The sequence below is a fragment of the Penicillium solitum genome, assembly GCF_028829755.1.
Source record: "Penicillium solitum strain IBT 25940 chromosome Unknown utg000003l_segment0_segment0, whole genome shotgun sequence".
Lineage (NCBI taxonomy): Eukaryota > Fungi > Ascomycota > Eurotiomycetes > Eurotiales > Aspergillaceae > Penicillium > Penicillium solitum.
Genome location: NW_027072123.1, coordinates 5,041,463 through 5,056,844, shown reverse-complemented (window position 1 = coordinate 5,056,844; position 15,382 = coordinate 5,041,463). Strand labels below are relative to the sequence as shown.

At 46.7% G+C, this 15,382-nt stretch overlaps 8 protein-coding genes across 8 annotated transcripts; 3 read left to right on the top strand and 5 right to left on the bottom strand.

Annotated features, from left to right (window-relative positions):
* Positions 1-627: 627 nt before the first annotated feature.
* Positions 628-1,290, top strand: N7455_005866 (uncharacterized protein; the record flags this gene model as incomplete). Its single annotated transcript, XM_040956566.2, has 1 exon — positions 628-1,290. The coding sequence occupies one exon, from the start codon at positions 628-630 to the stop codon at positions 1,288-1,290; it is 663 nt and encodes a 220-aa protein (XP_040813024.2).
* Positions 1,291-2,454: 1,164 nt separating this feature from the next.
* N7455_005865 (uncharacterized protein) lies at positions 2,455-2,646 on the bottom strand (the record flags this gene model as incomplete). The annotated part of the gene is made up of 1 exon (XM_040956556.2): positions 2,455-2,646. One exon carries the CDS (start codon positions 2,644-2,646, stop codon positions 2,455-2,457), a length of 192 nt encoding a protein of 63 aa, XP_040813042.2.
* An 864-nt stretch (positions 2,647-3,510) lies between these two features.
* N7455_005864 (uncharacterized protein) lies at positions 3,511-4,267 on the bottom strand (the record flags this gene model as incomplete). Its single annotated transcript, XM_040956540.2, has 3 exons — positions 3,511-3,825; positions 3,873-3,992; positions 4,046-4,267. 3 exons carry the CDS (start codon positions 4,265-4,267, stop codon positions 3,511-3,513), a joined length of 657 nt encoding a protein of 218 aa, XP_040813037.2.
* Positions 4,268-6,149: 1,882 nt separating this feature from the next.
* N7455_005863 (uncharacterized protein) lies at positions 6,150-8,130 on the top strand (the record flags this gene model as incomplete). Its single annotated transcript, XM_040956650.2, has 6 exons — positions 6,150-6,343; positions 6,404-6,410; positions 6,469-6,629; positions 6,682-7,070; positions 7,131-7,619; positions 7,691-8,130. The coding sequence occupies 6 exons, from the start codon at positions 6,150-6,152 to the stop codon at positions 8,128-8,130; spliced, it is 1,680 nt and encodes a 559-aa protein (XP_040812927.2).
* Positions 8,131-8,597: 467 nt separating this feature from the next.
* N7455_005862 (uncharacterized protein) lies at positions 8,598-9,722 on the bottom strand (the record flags this gene model as incomplete). The annotated part of the gene is made up of 2 exons (XM_065605142.1): positions 8,598-9,559; positions 9,623-9,722. 2 exons carry the CDS (start codon positions 9,720-9,722, stop codon positions 8,598-8,600), a joined length of 1,062 nt encoding a protein of 353 aa, XP_065462042.1.
* A 688-nt stretch (positions 9,723-10,410) lies between these two features.
* Positions 10,411-11,554, bottom strand: N7455_005861 (uncharacterized protein; the record flags this gene model as incomplete). The annotated part of the gene is given in 2 exon segments (XM_065605141.1): positions 10,411-10,947; positions 10,958-11,554. The coding sequence occupies 2 exon segments, from the start codon at positions 11,552-11,554 to the stop codon at positions 10,411-10,413; spliced, it is 1,134 nt and encodes a 377-aa protein (XP_065462041.1).
* A 514-nt stretch (positions 11,555-12,068) lies between these two features.
* N7455_005860 (uncharacterized protein) lies at positions 12,069-12,452 on the bottom strand (the record flags this gene model as incomplete). Its single annotated transcript, XM_065605140.1, has 1 exon — positions 12,069-12,452. One exon carries the CDS (start codon positions 12,450-12,452, stop codon positions 12,069-12,071), a length of 384 nt encoding a protein of 127 aa, XP_065462040.1.
* Positions 12,453-14,066: 1,614 nt separating this feature from the next.
* On the top strand, positions 14,067-14,789 carry N7455_005859 (uncharacterized protein; the record flags this gene model as incomplete). Its single annotated transcript, XM_040956690.2, has 3 exons — positions 14,067-14,126; positions 14,203-14,711; positions 14,765-14,789. 3 exons carry the CDS (start codon positions 14,067-14,069, stop codon positions 14,787-14,789), a joined length of 594 nt encoding a protein of 197 aa, XP_040812891.2.
* Positions 14,790-15,382: the final 593 nt, after the last annotated feature.

Here is a 15,382-nt window from a genome sequence, read left to right as displayed (position 1 = left end):
TATCTCGCTCATGTCTATCAACTTGGTGTATGTTGCGAGCAGAATAAAAGGAATATAGTCCAAACCGCTGTAGACTCCCTAAATGCACTGTTCAAGCCTAGCCTACATCGAGCACTGATTCAACTCCGGTTATCATACTAGTGCAGGGCCACGCAATCACACCGATGACAAAGTGCAGCGTATGCAATGTGTGCACATAGTACATACTCAATTTCTTGGAAGCTGGCAAGATGGATTTTGATGTGTCACGCAATTGGCCTTCAATCAGGTTTTCAGCGGCAAATGTTGAAGGAGATGTTAAGATCTTGCTAGTAGGATCAAAATATGCACCTCGAGGCTACTTGGTTGGCTTCCGTAGCACAGCAGGCAGCAAGGGTTGAACTCAACCACACATTATGCATCTGGGATTCTCAGGATGGTGAATGATTCAGAAATTTCTACACATCGGCAAGCTAGGTCCACATCATACAAGCATATAAATATCGCAATCATCCCCTCACTAATGTAGAATGTCAATATCTGAAGCAACATTATTCCCAACGGAAGATCATCCCTCTGGTTCCAACAAACTTTTCTACTTTCAATACCTTCTACTTTGGACATACATTCAGCGGTCAATCTTTCAAAATGGTCGATGCTGTGATACTCCAGGAGGATATTCAAGAGGGATACTTCTTTTCTGGTCGGCGTTACGCTCGTATCAAATGGGCCTCGTACGGTTCCGATGAGAAGATCACATTTGGCCCAAAGCCAATCGTCGACCACTGGCCAGCTCTTTCCAATGCTGGTTTTGGCCGAGTGGAAGCTGCATTTCCTGTCCATGGGACCACCACTGAATTCTACTTCTTCTTTGGTGCACGCGTGGCTCGTGTCCAGTTTCAGCCGGGAAAAAAGGATACCATTGTTGAAGGGCCACTAAAGATTACCGACAAATGGAAGAGCCTCGCAAACACACCTTTTGACACGATTGACGCCGCACTCGTCGTACCCGACCTCGCGAATCAAGTGTATTTCTTTAGAGGAACGCACTACGTACGGATCGACGTTGCAAATGACAAGATCATTTACGGCCCTTCCAAGCTTGCCGACGAGTGGCCAGGCCTGACGCAGGCCGGGTTTGATTCGATCGATGCCGCTGTTCCAGTTCCTAACGCTAAGGTACACGGCGAATACTACGTCTTCAAAGGGTCTCAATACGTGAGGCTCCAAGTTCTCGCCAGCAAAGCCGACAAATTGACTTGGGGCCCGAAACCAATTGCGGACTACTGGAAGTCTCTTGAATGGGCCTGAGCTACATGATAACCTCGCGAATATCGGCAAGAATGAGCCTACAAGATTATTCGAGCTGGAACGTGAGGGAGCTACAATGACGTGATTCATACACTTTTCGGATTTACTAAGATTCCATATGGATCATTTGGATCATATGGTGAGCCATTTGCTGCAATTCTAGTACATAAAACTAGCTACTCTCATTCAATGCACAACATGTCTATTTCTTCACCGAACTTTGGCACCTTTAACAGGGGTTTTCTTTTTGAAATTCCGGACTTTGCCTAGGGAATCTTGGCTGGTACCATGTACACCATCCACCCAATGTCTATTTCTTCCCTTCGGCTAGACTAGCAAGAAAGGTGATCGCCCGACCAGGCTGATTCTCATGTAGGTAACACCCTTCCGTTGCGTACTCATCTTTCTCACCCTAAGCCACGTGACAGCAAAGCGGCAACTGGTTGTTTCCCAGCAAGGCCAGACCAAACGACTAGCAAGTATGGCCGTTCGGCGGGTGGCTTAAGTACGACTAACCGGACGAGAAGCCCTATTCTCCACACCCTGTAGTCGCATGTATTTGAAGTAGCATTAGTCCTAAATTTATATCGATTCAACAATCTAAACCCAAGCTATGAAATACTTGAATTCAACGTACATCATGCCACAACATATGAGAATACCAGTGAACCCTCAGTGGAACCATCCACGCCGAGTGTACTGTAAAGAAAACATCATGAACTCAATTCGATACAGCTGAGATTTTAGTCAGCGGCCACGTCAAAGAAGTTTATTTGATTTCATCGCAGCGGCCCATTCGTTTATGTCACGTAGAAAGCGACGGGCAGTCCCAATGCGAATCCCTCGCTGGACGAAGAAGCCAGAATCGGGTTCCCCGAGGATCATTTCAAGATCTAGATGATTCTCCAAAGTTACCTGGCAAATCTTACGGAAATCAGCTTTGTAAGAGTCTTCAGTAGCACGTGATTCCAGCGATCTGCAGTATTCTCTCACAGCTGATTCACGAGGCCCGGCAATTATCAGCCGCTCCTCAGATAAGGGCCTAGGTAGGGATGAAGTAATCACGGGCGCATTGCCATTTTGTGCTGGTAAAACATTGACAATTGTTGGAGGATATGGAAGCCCTGCTGTTGACCCGTCAACTTTTTTCGGCTTTCTTCCTGCCTAGCTTTCCAGGGTAAGGTCTCGACGAATATCACTGGGAACATCGCCATAACCATCTAGGATGCCACCCTCATCGACATAGTCAATAAGTCGTTCTAGATACGGGGTCCTGAGCTTGTAGTGTTTCTTGTCCTTCGGGTCCTCCCAACACCAGTCAGACTTATGCGGACACGAGCGGGCGTTGCATCGCATGAGCTCGTATACATGTTCCCAAGTCGAAGGTTGTCCAGTGACTCATTCCTCTGCTCTAATGTGCGCCTCACGTTCAGCTAACATTCTGCTGGTTGCAGAAACACGCCCTCTCTTCTCCCCTTGGAACCAAAGTTCGTGGTCGGATGGTCATCTGGGTCATGTACCGCTGGGAATCCCTCTTCTTTTTCCCTTTTTTTTTTCCTACTATGTTAAAATATAATATTGGAAAAAGGAAATGCCAAATATAGATATAGAAATCTAGGATGTGGGCCATTTATGCAAGTCACCTAGTATAGTGGGGCCGGTGGGGATTTATATAAAAATCAGGTTATGCCAGGCAATAACACGGGTAGTGCAGTAGTTAAGAGCAATGTCAAACTTGCAAGGTTGCTCTTGACTAGACACAGGCCTGGGTTCGATTCCCCTTGGAACCAAAGTTCGTGGTCGGATGATCATCTGGGTCGTGTACCGCTGGGAATCACCACCTCCTTCATTTTTTTTAGCTTCAAGATTAATATTAATTTAGATGAGAAAATAAAGAAATGGTATACATAAATATGCTTTAGGCTGGCTGAATGTGTCTGTTTACCTTGATATCAGGTCGCGTGGATGGGGATTTATATAAAATTAAGGTTATGCTTGGCACTAACCCGGGGTAGTGCAGTAGTTAAGAGCAAGCAACATTTGACAAACTTGCAAGGTTGCCACCTTAACAAGGCACATGCCTGGGTTCGATCCCCCTTGGAACCAAAGTTCGCGGTCGGATGATCATCTGGGTCGTGTACCGCTGGGAATCACCTCTTCTTTTTTTCATCTTTAAAAAAGCAAATAAGGAACTGAATTTTAAATATGAGGAACCTGACATTATATCGCAAAGCCACCATCGTCTGACTGTCTGGGCTCCCCAGCCGCCTCAAAAGTCCCGTTTTGTAGCAACCGGATAGCCTGGGCCTCACTCCAGTCAGGCAAGCGAGGATCAGTCCGGATCACATTATGCCCACGTTGCTTCATGTACTTGACAGTGGAATTGTCGTAGCCATACTCGAAAAAGAACTTGATTTGACACCAGTTGATCATGAAGGTGAGGACGAGCAAGGGTCTCCACAGCAGGAAGTCCTTCATCAACCACGTGGACATTCTGGATGGTAGTTGTAACAATTCGGCTTCCTCCCGCTGCTCCTGTGATGAAGAATAACTTCCTATCAGGGTGGGTCATATGCAGATACGTTGAGAGTGTGGAAATCCGAGATCTTCCCGCGGATTGCATCTATAGTAGACTGCTTCAGCATGTCCTCTTGGTATTGGCCCATCTCTTTAACAAACGAAGGATCGCCTAGGTTGGCTCGCTGTCACAAGTCAGCCAAGCGGATTGGAATACGAAAATATAGCATCCACCTACCTCTCCATAACCAAATGGAATCGCTTCATCCATTCTGTGGGTGCTAAGATTCACGTTGTCCGGGGCGAAGAAGTTGTCATAAGTGTTCAATGCCTTAAGAACACTCATGGCGACAATTCCACTTGATGGAGCCGTTGTACTGGTGACCTTGAAGCTGCGATAGTCAATCTGCGAAACATTCCGGATGGGCACCGAATAGCTACTCAAATCATCTAGCGTCATAGTTCTATTTGTAGCCTAGATAGCGTTGATTATAGTCTCTGCAATAGGACCGGTATAGAAAGCATCTAGCCCTTAATCAGCAATAGCCTCAAGTGTGTCTGCGTAACGCTTTCTGGTTATGATATCTCCAAGTCCGAGCCGAGTTCCATTAGAAACGAAAAGAGGTCTAAGTATATGTCCCGGCTTTGAACCGAAACCGAAATATCTAACCTACTAAGGTTCTTAAGACTGTTAAGGGGATAGTGAACCCCAAAATAGGAAGTTAATTAAGAATCCTAACTAAAACTAGAGAATTTTACGTTTGAAAGCCACATGTGCAGTTCCAAGTTACTCGAATAGAAAGTTTAATTTCAATGCTAACCACTACCCGTTAAACGGGGCGCAAATGTTATTGGAAAGGCGTCGTGCACGGCCTCGGGATTTTGTTTGATGACTCGGAATGTTGCGAAGATAGATATGTTGGAAGCAATTTTGGAAGTTCTAGTCGTTTAAGCCAAGGCCCGACCTCGGGAAGGAGTTGATCTACCGTCCGTGCACTATCGTGCACTATCGTGCACTATCTCGAACAAACCGTAATCCGTACTGATAAGGGCCCGTGGACTTTGTGTAAGTGGGTACGGAGTAGAGTTTATTTAACTAATTTTAATTTTAATTTCCTTTTAGTGTTTGCCTCCCAAAGTAAAAAGAGAAATCTTTGCGCTCAGATAGGCTACTAAAAACTCTGTTTGCTGAGCCGTAACTCAGTGCGCGCCTTCCAATGTTATAAAATGTTATAAAAGCGTAAATATGCGGTGGTAACCTTTTCCCCTCAAATAATGTATTTCTAGAATCTTAACCATCTGCCCGTTTACCAAGTTAGCAGCCTCCTTATTATAGATCTCATACGAATCAAACTCGCAGACTCTAAATCTGCCTTATTAGGGGTTATTATGTTGTATTTGGCCAAGACTCCTTATCATGGCTCGAGGAGCCTCTCAGGTTGGTGATATCTATCTATTACTAAACACTTGTGGAGGAATTTTACTGACCTCGGAAAGCCTAGCCCGAACAGACTAACCTCACTTCCCGCGTTTGGCTTTTGAGTATATTATTAGGCAGTTCGAAAGTCACCTAGGTAGATTGTTTTGTAAAATTAGTAATATGCCTTTTATCTTCCAACTTTCTAGGCAGGTACGTATATGGAAAATGAGTGAAACATGGCAGGACTGATAAAGGATTGAGCATGTGGGCCGGTCCACGGGTATATAGATCTCGCTATCATTTACTCCGTTGTCGACATTTTCTTATCCCGTGGGTAAGCGTGCCAAGAGTGCCAAGGATGCCAAGCACACCAACACCACCACCCAATGTTGGCGCACTTGGCGCCTTCACCGGACCATATATTGGGAGAGAGGCTATGCTAACCTTTCCAAGGTTTATACAGGGCTTCCTCAGCGGGCCTAGGAACAACTCTAAAAAAATACAAACACATATATACACATACAATGGGGGAAACAGTTTCTTGCTGTCATGTATTCTATTCTGTGGGGGAAGATATTGCGGGGGAATGAGTTGGAGAAAAAGGTAAGACCAATAAGATCCGTTATTGCCCCAAAGGCCCCGAAATATATCCGCAAATTGACTTTTTATCCACTTCTCAGAGGAAAAAATTACATAAAGAAAATACTGGATCGTGAACCTGACATAACCCCACATGGCCTCTCCAGGATTTGGTCTCCACCGGAAGGGGCGACACAGGAGATACATAGATAACCGTAAAATGTGACCCCGGAATTCGCTTAAAAAATACTGTGTGCTGGGCTGGTCCATTTAATCCCCGTGGCCCCCGCTGTCTTTGTCTGATTCTTTTCATCTTCGAATTCTCGATTCGGACTACAGCAAGATGGGTCACCCGGACGAGATTAACGCCCTTGAGGCGCAACCCGACTATGTTGACAACTCGGGGGATTTTAAAGAAAGTGAACTGGATGAGCCTGTTCAGCTTCACAGAGAGCTCAAGTCTCGTCACATTTCTATGATTGCCATCGGTGGTGCCATCGGTACTGGATTGGTTGTTGGTACAGGCAGTGCTTTGACGTGAGTTTTTCTGATCCAATCGTTTTGTGAAACCCTACTGACTGTAATTTGAAATTTCAGAGCCGGAGTATGTGATATTCATCCCAAGGGCTTATCTTTTCAATTAACTAATCATTCCCTATCAGCCTGGATCCTTGCTTATTGCATACTGTTTTATGGGATTCGTCGTTTGGACGGTCATGTGTGGACTGGGTGAAATGGCTGCTTGGCTACCATTGTCTTCCGGTTTCACTGGTTACGCTGGCCGTTTCTGTGACCCTGCTCTCGGATTTACCCTCGGATGGTGGTGAGTACAATTCCCAAGCTAATATCAACTCAAAATTCTAATCCTCTCTTAGCTACTACCTCAAATATATTATTCTACCACCTACACAACTCACCGCCGCCGCTTTAGTCATTACCTATTGGCCGAAAACATCAGCAGAGAATGTCAACCCTGGTGTTTGGATTGCCATCTTCATGGTAGCAATTATCGTCATCAATTACTTCGGCGTCAAGATTTTCGGTGAACTCGAGTTCTGGCTCTCATCCTTCAAGGTCATTGTCATTCTGGGACTTATTCTGTGCTCTTTAATCTTTGCACTTGGCGGTGGCCCCGACCATGACAGGAGAGGTTTCCGTTACTGGAAGGAACCTGGCGCCTTCGCTACTAAATATACCGGTGGTTCCCTTGGCAAATTCCTTGCATTCTGGTCGACCATGGTGCAGGCCACCTTTGCGTACCTCGGTATGGACATTCTGTGATTGATATTGCTTCATTTCACCTTCTAATTTTCCTTTTCAACAGGTACCGAACTTATTGGTGTGACTGTCGGAGAGGCTCAGAACCCCCGGAAGACCATCCCCAAAGCCATCAAGCTCACCTTCTGGCGAATCATCGTGTTCTACATTCTCAGCGTACTCTTCCTCGGTATGCTGGTTCCATACAACTCTCCGGATCTGGTCTTCGCGACCAAGGCCAAGAGCTCTGCCGCCGCCTCACCTTTCGTGGTGGCAATGAAGCAAGTCGCGGCTCTTCCCCACATCATTAACGGCTGCATCCTGGTCTTTGTGTTTTCCGCCGCCAACTCTGATCTGTACATTGCGACTCGCACTCTGTACGGTCTCGCCCGCGAGCATAAAGCCCCTAAAATCTTTGCTCGCACCAACCGAGCTGGTGTCCCAATCTATGCTCTGGCACTGTCGGCTTCTTTCTGCTTGCTCGCCTTTATGAGTGTTTCCAGTGGCTCCAAGGATGTCTTCGGATACTTCACCGATATGGTGTCAATCTTCGGATGTATGTTCCCTTCTCTCCACTCTCACCAAAATAACTCCCCGTTTGTCCAGTATACTGACCCGCTATCATAGTGTTGACATGGATCTCCCTCTTGATTACTCACATCTTCTTCATTCGCGCCCGACGTGCACAGGGTGTCGACGAGGCAACACTGGCCTACAAGGCTCCCCTGGGAATCATCGGTTCCTGCGTTTCCCTCTTTTTCTGTGTCTTGGTGGTCTTCACCCGCAGCTTCGGTGTGTTTATTCACAACCCGGAGACATACGGCAACTTCGACTACAAGACCTTTATTACTTCATACATCGGAATCCCCCTCTATGTCATGGCATTTGCTGGGTGGAAGCTCTGGAAGAGGACTGAAATTATCAAGCCCCACAATGCCGATATCTGGACTGGCAAGGCCGAAATTGACCGCGAAGAGGCCGAATATGTGGCTATGATAGCCATTGAGGAACAGAACTTATCTGGCTGGAAGAAGGTTTACAGGAAAAGTCTTGCGTGGCTTTTCTAGTCATATATATTTTGCTTAGATAGATATTCTTTAACGACATGTTTCGCTAGAAGTTCATCCATAGATGCTTTCTCAGCGTTGAATGAAACAGTTACGATTATATTAATCGGCTAATGATTGTCTGTATTTATTTTATATCATATTCTCGTACTTGTACCACTTGGGCGAAATATTTCCCCCCCCATTCAAGAGATAGCATGTACCTCCGAATTATATCGAAGTCAAATATGGATCAAAGCTGAAAAATTCATTGAAATAGTTTAGTTGGGAGATTCTAGGGTTAGTTTAAGGTTCTGACTTCTGATAGGCTTTACTGAGGCCTTTTTCTTATGCCGGGTATCCTAAGACTAACTACATACGTATGTATGGGTAGGTTGGAAACACGGATGAAGCGTGTTGGTGCACTCAGAAGATTTATAGAATCATGCAAGATCTCTACCACTTTTCAATTACTTACAACAACTCTTTTACTTCGTCTCATCTTCCATCCGTGCTGTCTCCGAACTGTCCTCTCTGTGCCTTAGCTGCGGCTCCCAAAGATCCATGTCCCCCAATTTTTCCGGCACGAGCCCTGCACTCCCCGGGTTTTTCATTCCAGCCGCCAGTTGCCTCTTATAACTCACGTTACTCAACCTCTCAGCCTCCTTTGGTGTCAATCGAAGATAGAGCTCAATTCCAACAGCATGTATAACCAACGCGAGCCATATAGCCATTGGGAAGCCTATATCCAGCGCCGCATCACTCTGCTCTGGATTACCATTATAGTTGGCTTTCACGATAACCTGGCCGTCAACTGTCAGGCTTGAGTTACCAGGTGAGCAGACCGGATATGTTGAGTAGACTGTTTCGAGGGGCATATGGGTCGAGTTTGCTATGTACAAGAGCTCAGCACATGGCATAATCTCGTACCAACCCGATGGATACATAGAGATAATAACAGCGGAGAGGGCCTGGATAATGCGCAGTGTAATAATACTGGCCATACAGAACCAGACTCGAAGCATCCATGCGCGATGCTGGTCAATTTGCAGCCGCTTGATATTATAATATGCGTTGATGATGCCGAAGGTGGAGGCGATTGCAAGTGACCCGACTGCAGTTTGTGTTGCGATGTGGCCACCGAAAGAATGATCTGTTATCATCAGAGCACCGGCAATGGAGATGAATACCAGCAGGATAATGAGATAACCAGCCACTCGATGGTAGATGAGGTATTTGTGACGGATTGCGGGCATAAACTGGAAGACGACGAGGAGTCCTGCGGGAAGAATGCCGGCGAGGTGGAGGGTGATTCCAATGCGGTACCGTGGCATTGAATACCAGTAGCATTCACCGGGAGCTGCACTGCCAGTTGTGCTTTGCATGTTGCAGAAAATGCCATTAAAGGCAAGAAATTGAAGACGAGCAAGGCAGAAGCCCACTATAGCACCTGCGAAGATGACATTTATGGAAATCAATATCATGTAACATGATTATAGACTGGATATCTTACAGAGGACAAAATTGTAGCCTTTTGTAAAGCCGATGGGGTTGTAAATTCGGCGAGCCACTTTGACAAACGCATTTGCTGGGGGGCGGGTAGGGATGACCATGTCGTCTTTGAAGTATGGATCTGTTGCAGATAATAGTCAAAAGGAATACAATATATACCGATTGTTTTGTTCGGAAAAATAATTCAATCTAGAGAGCAGTATAATCAAGAAGACAGAGGGTTTATAGGGTATAATGCTGAGCAAGCCAAGCCTGTTGAATATGCACCTGTCGCAAAATGAATACCAAATGCGGCAAGGTGTGAATAGACAACGGGGGCTGTATTGATGGAGCCTACATATCCGAACTTCCAAGGTTGGTTACGGCCGTAAGATGAACTATAGAATGTCTTGGCGCTATCTAGGTACATAGTACTGTTAGTACACCACGTAAAATAAAAATAAACTCCGATGTCTAATTAACTGGCTGGGGATTTCATTCAACTACCTAGGTAGTTGACGAGAAAAACATTAAACCCCACGGCCGTAAACGGAGATGCCTCTTGATCTTGTCAATACGATTCGGACTCGGAGTGACTGTCACTGAGTCTTGCACTGCCATAAGCCTCTCGTATTCGCGATTTTACGGCCGTAAGGTACTGGTAAGTCAGTTTCAGGGAAATGCAAGCCTTGTCTCCTCACCTACCTAAATCTGTCCTGTGTGGTATATTCTTTTATACATATGGAGTTCCGGCATAGTAAACACTGCGTCTTTTAGCTGCTAGCAACAATCTCTTGAGTTCGGCTGCATTCAAATAAGATGCTCTTCCGAATATGTGTGCTGCATATGTCCGCATTGAAGAAACTCCGTTCTTATTTTGTCTCTCTCCTGCCTCATTTGGTTTCGAGCCTCAACTGCCTGCGAAAATATTATTGAATCATCCTTCCGTACATTCTCCATTGATTGCAATGCGTTAACCCAGTTTGGGTCCTGGGGAGGCACATTTTGAGTTGAGCAGATTCGATAATGTGGGTCTACCAACCACAAAGTCGCCATTCGAAGGTGCCCCGGCTGCAATGGATCTGCGAGACTGAAAGACTCGGCCTTAGATCGTAGTGTATTTGGCCAAGCAAGAAACTGCCCATTCCGTGAAATCGGGATAGATCCCATGGTCTGTAGAGCATCCGGGGAACAAGGATCATCGCTCTCCCATGGCCACTCAGGAACATCAAAAAGTCGATCCATGACCTCAAAGTACGCGATATTGTAATCATAGCTATTGATCTTCGTCTCTCCCTGGAATGAAACCTTTGCATCTTTGATGTTGTGCATCCAAGTAGCATGTGGCTGTAGAAACGATATGCTCATTTGGAATGCCAGCAACGGTGTGATGGGAATCACCACCACACAAAGGCTTTTCTGGGGTGAGCTCAATAGTTGACACTCGAACTATGATCTGCAGGCCCTCAAACTGATCTTGAAGAGATACAGAGTAGTACTGGTGATCTGGATCGGGAATTTTGGGAGGTTCATCAGGCTCAGTCCATTTGGGCTTGATTGCGCGGCCTGTATTTTCGCCAGTCTTCCATTCATCGTATGTGAAGGAGATCCCCGGTTCAACGCCTCTCACGGCAAACAAGCGCTTACCCTTTGCGAGGACCAATTGTTCCAGTTCTTCGAAAGAATTCCATTGCCATGGCTGCATGCTAGCGCGAAGATCGTGGTACCCAGAGTCAGGCCATACGCGGTATCGCTTCTCGTGCTCGGGGCGATTAAGATATTCTCTTACTCGGGATTGAACCTCAGACCATTCTTCTGTGATTGGTGCTGTTCGTCTCCTCCTCACGTTGTTCAGGTAATAATATATCTCGGGATACCATTTGAAGCCTTCCACTTCAAAGTCATAAGCCCTGATTCGCATTGGTGTCCGACCTTGATCTCCAAAGATAATCATTTCGTTCCACGGTTGTATGGCGGCCGAAATGAGCCCCTCGAGTACTTTGTATATGCCCCTTTGGATGCACACCATTGACATAGGAGGTGATTTTAGCGCCTCCTTGTTTGTTCAAAGCAACCTCACAGGGAAGACATTGAAAGACATTGGACCAGTATCTTCGCTTTCCATGATGCCGGCGATCCTTCACGTCTCTTTCTCTTCTCTCTTTGAGCTGCATCTCGTAGTGTCTGTCGGTAGGTTTTTCAGGAATCAGAGCAATCTGAGACTCCAATGGTCTCCAGGACTCAGGTCTCTCCAGATCAACTGTGCCCCCGTCGGTAAGGACTCGACTGCGGCCATAAACGAGAGGATACATAAAGGGGTCAACCACATGCCAAACCGGACTTTCAGAATCACTCCTAGGAGTATCACCCGAGGCAGAAGACGAACTGGATCTCGATTGCGAAAAGAGTGGCGACATGGATTCGCGAAGCTCTTTGAGAAGATCGTCATGAACTTGAGACTTGATGATTCATGAGTCCGCATCAAACACAGCAACATAGCCCGTGCGTTTGAAATCAGCCGCTTTGTCTCGCAGCTCCTTTACACACCACTGCCATGAGGGTTCATCGAGATCAAAGACCGAAACGGCGTGCTGATGCCATTCTCCCAGTGTCTGCGGGTCCTCGGGCTTGTTTTCCCAGATCGGCTGTTCTGTGACATATGACATAAACTGCAGCATTGAAAGCTCTCGTAGAAACAACTGGGGAATTTGTCTCCAATCGGCAATTCCATGTGCAAAGCGATTGTGTTTTGAATGCTCATAGAACAGGGGTACATCATTGAAACCAGGGACCCGCAAGGGGCCGGTGCCGCTGTTGTCCAGCTTAATAGGCGAAGGGTCCGGCTGAATCATTCCTGAGTAGCAGCGAGATGAATACAAGGGGATTGGGTCTTTCTAGCGCGACTAAGTCGTCGGGGATGCAAGTGAAACCGTCGGAGGATGGTAGCCATTGGGAAAGCGCGATAGGTATCAATTTGAGGGTGCTGCCATGAGAGGTGAGAAGCGCAAAGAGAGTGTCTCTCTCCCTCTCTGTGTGTGAGAGAGAGAGAGAGGGAGAGCAAAAAGCCGACTTTGACTAGGATCAAGTGGGCCAAGTGAGTGGTAATTTTGATACAGGGCGTGTACAGGAGTCTCCGGATCTCCGGGTTTTAGCGCTGGCGCTAACCTTATCTATAACTTATTTAGCTTATTTAGCTCGATTGTGAGATACCTACACTATTTCTTCACCACCCATGGAGTTCCGGAAATTGATCACGAATCCTTCATTTTTACCCCGGGCCCAAAGCCCATCGGTGGGCCCGAGGCCAGGCCCAAAACCCCACTTATTTGCGGGTTGGGTTGGGCTGGGCTATGGGCTTTATGGTCTACATATGCCTGCTCTGCCAGGGGCTGTAGCAAGAAGGGAAATGGCCAGGGATATAATCGACAATACCTGGTCACAATTAGGCGGCATGGAGCAACGCCGTTTTATAACTTTATCGGCCGATTTTCATGGTCATAGGCCGGCAGACTATTCAGTTTTCGGGCTTCCGGAGCCGAACCGATCGCTGCGTTCTTCCAACAGCCAGATTCATTCAACGCTATATAGCTGATGCCCCCGTAACTGATGCACTGAGTATCCCGCAGTCGGATTCGAATCATCAGACCGCCCAGATAATTGCACAAGCCTCTCGAACCACTGTCGATCTTGATAAGCAGGTTCATCTACTTGTGGAAAATGATCAAAAATCGGCAAAGGGTGAGAACTAAAATGCAAGGGGAGAGCCATATCGCGCGGTCTGAAATCCGATGTGGTATATGGACTTCGTCTTACTCATAGTTAGGACCATCCATACATTGTTGTTGTGGCAGCCTCAGGCATCAAACCCTTTGTAGGCAAATACATAGTCGGCAGGTCAACCTCCATAGAAATCAACTCTCTTCTCTCCCTCCCACTTCTTGGCCCTACGGATTGTAGTAGCCTTAGTAGCCTCAACAATTGTAGTTCAGGTTGTGTCTCACTCACGATCATCCGAGATCTATATGGCCACCTGAAGGCCGAAACATTTCTTTATGCCTCAGATGTCAACCATTCATATATATCTCGCTGTTCCACCCATATGCTCTCTCCAGTAATCTTGGGTTCAGTATTTTCTTAGTGAAATGCATAGAATTATCATATTGAGACTTTGCTTTTGTTAATCATTGAAAGTTGTTGGAAGACCCGTGGACTATCAGTCGAATTACTAATACAAGAATTTGTGTGGCTCGGCAACAAGATAATCCGTGCCAGTGATCGCACCTCCGGGGTTACCTCGACGCACCGGCTCAATCTAAAGGCTTGCTACGGACTCTTGACGGATTTCAGGGATTTCAGGCAGTAAGTCAAATGACTTGAGGAGACAGAGCCAATTCTGCCCCTCACAATTTCCTAGACTGTGTGTGTCAATGGGCTGATATTAACTCATAGGTCAGAGTCTTCTCACCATGGCCCGCGGTATCGTCAATGCCGCCAAGTCGGCATCCAATGTCATCTCTATCAACCAGGTAGGTCATACTGACAGGAATAAGGAGACCAGACTCCATGACCGTGCGCTGGATGCTAATCCTCTTCGCGCTCTAGAAATACACAGTCCAGTCCACCGGCATCTGGGAGCGCATCCGTCGCCTTCTCGCTGTTGACCCTGAACGTTCCACGGGTATTCCTCTGAATGCTCAATACCGTTTCCCCACCCCGGGCTCTGTGCCCCCTCTTGCCTACGATGACCCAGTCACCCTCCCCGCGGGCGATATCGCCGACAACCCATACTGGAAGCGGGACGTCCGGAGGAGCTACCCCCAGCTGAGCACCGTGCGCCAGGCCGACGCCGTTAGTCTGCTCACAGTCGGAAGCAAGGCAGCCCCCAAGGACGACGTTCTCAAGATCGGACAGGCTGGAGAGCAGCAGTTGATTGCTGTCAAGGAGCAAGGCGAAGAACGCGGCCTCGCGGCTCTCTTTGAGCAGGATAAGAAGAGCGTCCAGGGTGTTTTGGGTGCCAATGGCTTGCCCCCCAACCCTGCCAACATCAACACTGTCTCGAAGCCTTCACAATCCAAGTACGAGATTGGTACAGAGAACGGCTACCCCGAGAAGTATGCATCTTCAGTTCTCCATTTTATTGATCCAGGCTAATCATTATACACAGATATACCTGCCGCACCTTTGTTTGATTAGACCAGCACATTCTGCAAGGAAATACATTTTCATTTTAGTTTTCATGCCTTTCGAGCGGCAATTGCAAGTTCAGCAAGTAGCAGCTATAAACAAATACCCGAGGTGCCCACTTTTTGTTTTATTGACAATGGGCACTGGTGGAATACCATTCATACACCTAAAGCAGCTACGCAGCACCATTAGGTGGCAGAGGAGAGTACATCGTAGTCGGACTTTGATTGGACCCAGCTTTTGTCCCCGCTTAAAAGATCCCCGGAAAACACAATCAAGTTTTGTGGCTAGATGCAGAACCTAAAGGGAAATATGAAATTAAAATTGTGTAAAATAGCCTTGTGATCTGATGTGGTCTTTGCTATATGTTGTACTCTATGTTTCATGTATTGCGAGCTTTCCAACTTGCCAACTTGCCAGTCGCCCTTGATCTACATGCATGTCCGGATCTGGCATGGATAGTGCCGATGGTACCTCGGAGGGGAACAAATCATAGGAGCCCGGTATTGATGGATCTTTCTACATGTAGACGACTTAGGCTAGTTTCCAAAGAAAAAAAGTTCTTCATGGAATTCAATTGATGTGCGATTTCATCTAG